The 6,018-nt window shown below is 30.3% G+C and overlaps 1 protein-coding gene across 1 annotated transcript; it reads right to left on the bottom strand.

Moving 5' to 3' along the window:
• Nucleotides 1-815: 815 nt before the first annotated feature.
• LOC120215081 (extensin-like) lies at nt 816-1,296 on the bottom strand. Its single transcript, XM_039212860.1, has one exon. The coding sequence runs from the start codon at nt 1,260-1,262 to the stop codon at nt 825-827; it is 438 nt and encodes a 145-aa protein (XP_039068791.1). The 5' UTR covers nt 1,263-1,296; the 3' UTR covers nt 816-824.
• Between the last annotated feature and the right edge of the window lie 4,722 nt (nt 1,297-6,018).

Raw genomic sequence — 6,018 nt, 5'->3', positions numbered from 1 at the left:
CGCGAGAAAGACGAGATTTGAGGCAAGTGGCTTCCTCTTTTATCAGGTTAGAAACTACTTAAAATGGCAACGAATAGCATTTGAAGATGAGAACATTGGTTAAAAAAGCAAGATGAAAGCAGATAAATAGAGAACCCAGAAGTGTTCATTTTGTATTGAGCGACTTCAATAACAGATAGAACTGTTGTTTTTCCTAAAGTTTCATGTTAAGTAACTACATTTATAGACTCTGATATCAATAATTAAGAAAAATTATGAACACATTATATCTTATAATCACTTGAATTTATATATAAAAAATTATAAAATTAACCATAGAGGTTTGAAATAATTGATTCATTAACATCCTTTTTGTCTCGAAATTGCCCACATGAAGAGAAATTTAGTGATAAAAAAGAGCAAAATCAGGTCAAGATGAACAATTTTAATTCAAGAATACTTGGAACGAGGAGATTTTCCATATCGTTTAAACTTCATCATCATCCATTGTGAAATCTAGACAAAATAGAGATGCAATCAAGCGGGTAAGCAGAATTGTAATGAAACAATTAAAATAAAAAAATGGAAATTAAAAGAGGAATTAATATTAACCATACTTAAATTTATCTCATCCATTGCCAAACAAAAGAGTAAAGAACGATAAGTACATGGGCCACCTCCTCTTTGGCTCTGTCTCTCACTTCTTCACCATTTCTGTACTTTTTCTTTCTGCAAGTAAAAAAACACATACCACACTCCCCTTTCTTTTTTAATTAATCTTATTAAACATGGCTTAATCATTTAAATTCTTTCACAAAAAGAAAAAAATCTTGTTCTTTAACTAGCTAGTAATTCCCTAGACTAGAAATAACTAGAATAATAAATACGAGAAGACTTGTGGTAGCTGTGATGTTGAAGATTGATTTTCCATGCGTAACTGTTGTTCCCGATGACTGATCATCCGTCTGGTGCGGAGGTTTTCTATAGTAGTACGGGAAATACGGCCAGATAGGGTCAGGAGGAGGCGGACCGTATAAAGAATTACCACCATCAGGTGGTGGTTGTGTGTAGTATGGTAGGTTCCCTGTAGGTGGAGGGTATACTCCCGTTTGTGAAGGTGGTGAATAACTAGCTGGAGGCGTTTGAGTGACTGCGCCACCGCCTCCTCTGGTGCCTGTTGGTGGTGGGTAACTTGGATAAGGACATGGGTTATCTTGCTTGGTCTGAATAAAGAAGAAGAAGAGGAAGAAGAAGAAAGCTTTGTTAAGCACTGTGTTGGCCATGTTACAGAAACGAAAAATAGAGGGATAGGAAGAGAAGTAGGCGGGAGAGGAGTGATACAAGTGGGATGAATGCAATTAAACTCCCCTTGTTGAAGGGTTTATTTTCAAGCTATTTAGGTCAAGTCTCAAAGTTGGATATAAAGAGGCAAATAAAGGATGGAAAGTAAGGCCTAGCCTACGTACTGTTTTTTTTAGTATCATCGATTACAAATTGTTTAATACAATCAGGTTCATCCAAGAAAAATCAGATCAGATTGTAGTTCGATAAGGCTCATTGAACCAACGTGTGAGCCACTCTATTCGCTTCCCTACATACATTATGAACTTTGAGGGAGGGAGAGTCAACAAGAAGTGATCGTGCCTCATTGAGCAACAATCATGTTGTAGAAATGTCTTGAGTCTTGTTCATGAATTGATTAGATAACATGTACACCACCAAGATAGCATCACCTTCAATAGTCACATTGCTCCATCCGTTCTCAGTGGCTAGTCTAATTCCTTAAGTGAACGCAGTTGTTTCTGTGGATTCAGTCGTATTTGGAGGGTCAATCAACATAGCCATTCCTCTAAGGACCATACCATTCGAATCACGGGCCACTACTCCTACAGGGGCCTTTTGAAACTCTTTACAAAACGCTTCGTCCACATTGATCTTGATCGTTCCCTGAACCGGCTTACACCACCTTCAAAGTTTGCGGGGAGGAGTCTCTCGGCTAGAGCAACCGAACGGTTTGGAAACCTGTTTAAACTCTCCAAGAGATTCCAAGCTTTTAAAATGACATCTCTGTCTGATTGCAGCTCAGCATCATGGATCCATTTATTCATAAGGTTCCAAACATTCCACAACAACGTGGGGAACAAATCAAATCCTTCTCAGTTTAACTTGGGATGCACAAATTTTATCCATTCGAGGCAGGAGGTCCCTTCCCAATTAACAATATCTTGAGGCAATCCCGACAAGCATAGGATAGATTTCGATTTTGGGCAGTCCTTTGTGCTAAATTAGGATGGAAAACAAGGTCACATTTTTGGACCCCATGGCACTTTGAAACTTGGCAACGAAGACTTCATTATGATCAATGAGTTGTTTTCAAGAAAGGGTTGTTGAAGGCTGCATATGGAGAGAGGGAATTTTCTGGTCCTAGAGTATAATTCATCATAAAAAAATCTAAAACAGGGGTCTCTGTTTTAAACACGTCTAAAAAAATAAAAGTAGAATGTGCCTCTGAATATTCTAATGTATTTATTCATTCGAGTATTGGAATTCGGTGAAATTAACATATTTTAAGTCATCCTATTCCGAATATTCAAAACCAAACTGTTCTTTTTGAAGAGCTCAATAAAGTTCTGCTTTTGATGGCATCATCAAACTAATAGAGCAGAGGTTCAGCGGATAATATTTGAAAACTATGCTCTGTTTTCAGGAGTCAATTTCCCTAAAACAATGCTGGAAGTGCATTAATCAACATCTTACATCTAGGATCGTGAATTATTCAAGCTTGATTCGATCAAAATTTGGTTAATATTTGAATTAACTGAATTCGATTTGAGCTCAAACTTAATTCGACTTCTTAACTAACCGAAGCAAGCTAATTAATATCAATTTGAAAAAGCTCGCGAGTAACTTAAAAAAATTAAATTTTTTAAATTAAACTATTAATAATATTAACATTTATATGTAATTTCTAAAAATTACAATATATAAGGTTTTCATATACTTAAGGTTCAAGTTCGAGTTCAAGCTTCAGTCGAGCTAAGCCTGAGAATGTTCCGAGTTCAAGTTTTTTCGAGCTCAAATCGAGCTTTAATTTTTTATTTCAACCTCGAGTCTATGTTAATAATTTTAAGCCCGCAAGCTTTCAAATCAAATTAAGTTCAAATTTAAATTTTTAAATTCGATTCAAGCTCAACAATATTTTAACGCGACTCATTTGATATGTAGGATGCATCTCTCTGCATTCCTTCAATCAAAGAAATTTCACCTAGATATTCCTAACCCCTTATTTTAGTTAATTTTGTCATAGTTTTATATGAATACTATAATATGTTCATTGCGCTCTGTGAAATCAAATTAAATTTGTGTATAATATTTATACTAATATATGGTTAGTGTCTTCTTAAAAAAAAGATTTTATAGCAAAATTGAATTATTAAATAAATATATACAACTTATAAAACATCCATATTTATAAATAACAACACATAAATAAATACGTCACAATTTATGTGAAACATATTATTTACATGTAATAACAAGTAAGATATAAACAATAAAATAAACATGATATGAATACATGACATATAAAATGAATGGTAACACGCCAAAGCAACACTAAAAATGTGATGAATTGAGATATACATAATCAGAAATAAATTAAAGCGCAAATATATTTGTAATTACTAAATTACTTTTTTATTTTAATCAATAAATTATATTTAGTAAAAAGTATTATTAAAGTAAAAATTATATTATTTTTTATAAAAAAAAATATTTTGATGATTAAAATAAAGAAAAAGAACAATTTGATATTGATATGGCTTATTCATAATTAAAACATACAATATGATATAAATATATTAACATATCATATATATGATACAATGATTTAATTAACCTAAAGTCAGTTAGTCTAGTAGGATAAGACACTAGATTCTTTAAGTAAGGTTAGGGGTTTGAATCATGAAATTTGAGAATGGAGCAAATTTAGTTAGAATGGTTGCTTTTGTCTCTCCAATACTCGATCTAGATTAGTTCTGGTCAATAGATTGAATATCAGTGATTAATTAAAAAAATTAACCCAAGAATTTTTTTTAATTAATTATCCTTGAAATGACAAATTTACCTATCCAATTTTATTTAATAAACGGCCTTTTTGATAGAAAGTTAAATATTTAATTTTCACGTATTATTTTTACTATAATATTTGAAATTTTTTAATTTTATTATATTTAAATATAATTATGAATTAAAATTTTAGCGTAATCTTTAAGCACGACAAAACTTATTGTAAAGATGGATGCAGAATAGGTGGTTGCTGTTCTGAACGGTGAACTAACGAAGGAATACACAAGCAACGTGTTAGTGAGTGACTGTAAGGAACTTCTAAGAAAAGGATGGATGTATGAGATTAGGGGTACTTCTGCTGTACGTAACATTAATTAAGGAAAGATATTATTAAAAATATTATTTTTTTTAATATTTTCAGAAAAACGTCACCTAAAATATTTTCTTTTTAACAAAAATGTTATTTTTGCTAATTAATTTTTGGTAGAATTTAATATTAATATTTTCGGTAAAAAAATAATATTTTAAGTAACACTTTAACGGATATATTAAACATTTTAAGTAATACCCAATAATAATATTTTTAATAAAAAAAATAAAATTTTAGATAACATTTTATCAAAATTATTAAATAAATAATAATATTTCTAATAATATATTTCTTTAACCGTACATTAAAATAACTTTACATGAGATATTCCTATGACATTAAACATACTTAACGTGAAGGAAATAAGTACACCAATTTTTTTTTTTTAAATTAAACCAAACGACGTCGTTTATTAAACGAGTCAAGTTGAACTCGAGTATTGTTGAGCTCGACTCGAACTTGAAAACTTTAAAAGTAAACTCAACTCGACTCAAACTCACGAGCTAATAATTATCAAGTTCAACTCGAACTCAAAATATAATATTGAAACTTAAACTCAAAAAGGCTTGAACTCAAAACAAATTTAGAAGCTCGATTGAAGCCTAAAATTTGAGCTTGATTGAAGTGAAAGAATAATTCACTCAATGCTCACCAAAAGACTCCATGATTTTGAATGTCAAATTACTTCTATTATTTATAGAAGTAAGTTGAGATGCTCTTCTATGTTTCTTAATCATGTGGGATTGTTTTGTTCTCATATTTTTACTCTTTAGACTTTTGAGATGCTCTTCTATGTTTCTTAGTCATGTATGATTGTTTTAAAAAAAAAATAAACCAAACAATATCATTTTGTTATGATTTTTTTAGCCTCAAATTTATTTTTTTAATTATAGTTATATAATTATATTTATTATTTAATATGTTTTACCTTAATTATTATGTTGTAGTTAATTTGAATCATTTTGTTTCACTTGATTTTATCATTTTTAACTTATATATGTTATGACTTGTGATATAAAAAATTATTTTTTATTAAATATTTTTGATATTTTTATTTAATTTTTTAAATAATTATGACGTTGTCCGATTCTTCCGATCGATCGAATCAATTCGATCGATTGAACCAATAAACTGATAGCATGACCCGTTCTAAAAACCATGCATTTTTTCGATCGTTAATCCCCTCGATATGGGTTAACGCCAGATGAGATGACGTGCTAAGATTGTAGACTACTGTTACTCTATTGTATACCAAAATAATAATAATAATTTAAAAAACTTAAAATTATAAACAATTAAACATTATAGTTTATACTTAAAAGAAAAACCTCAATCTTGTTAAAGACAAAGAGACATTAAATTGGGGACAATTAAACAATGCTGTTAGGTGCACTTCAAGCACTTGTTTTTTGACCTGTGGTGCGGAAACCGACTACATTATTGGTTCCAACTAAAAAAATAAAGTAATAAAAATATCATTGCTATTTATTACTTTTTCATAGCATGATTTTTTTTAAATAATTTATAGTACCAACCAAGTAATCTTAACGGTTCTTAACGGTTGAAGAATTTTTATTATCTCTTAAAATTTCGGATTCGAA

The sequence above is a fragment of the Hibiscus syriacus genome, unplaced genomic scaffold (assembly GCF_006381635.1).
Source record: "Hibiscus syriacus cultivar Baekdansim isolate YM2019G1 unplaced genomic scaffold, ASM638163v2 tig00110114_pilon, whole genome shotgun sequence".
Lineage (NCBI taxonomy): Eukaryota > Viridiplantae > Streptophyta > Magnoliopsida > Malvales > Malvaceae > Hibiscus > Hibiscus syriacus.
This window is presented reverse-complemented; position numbering and strand designations above follow the sequence as displayed.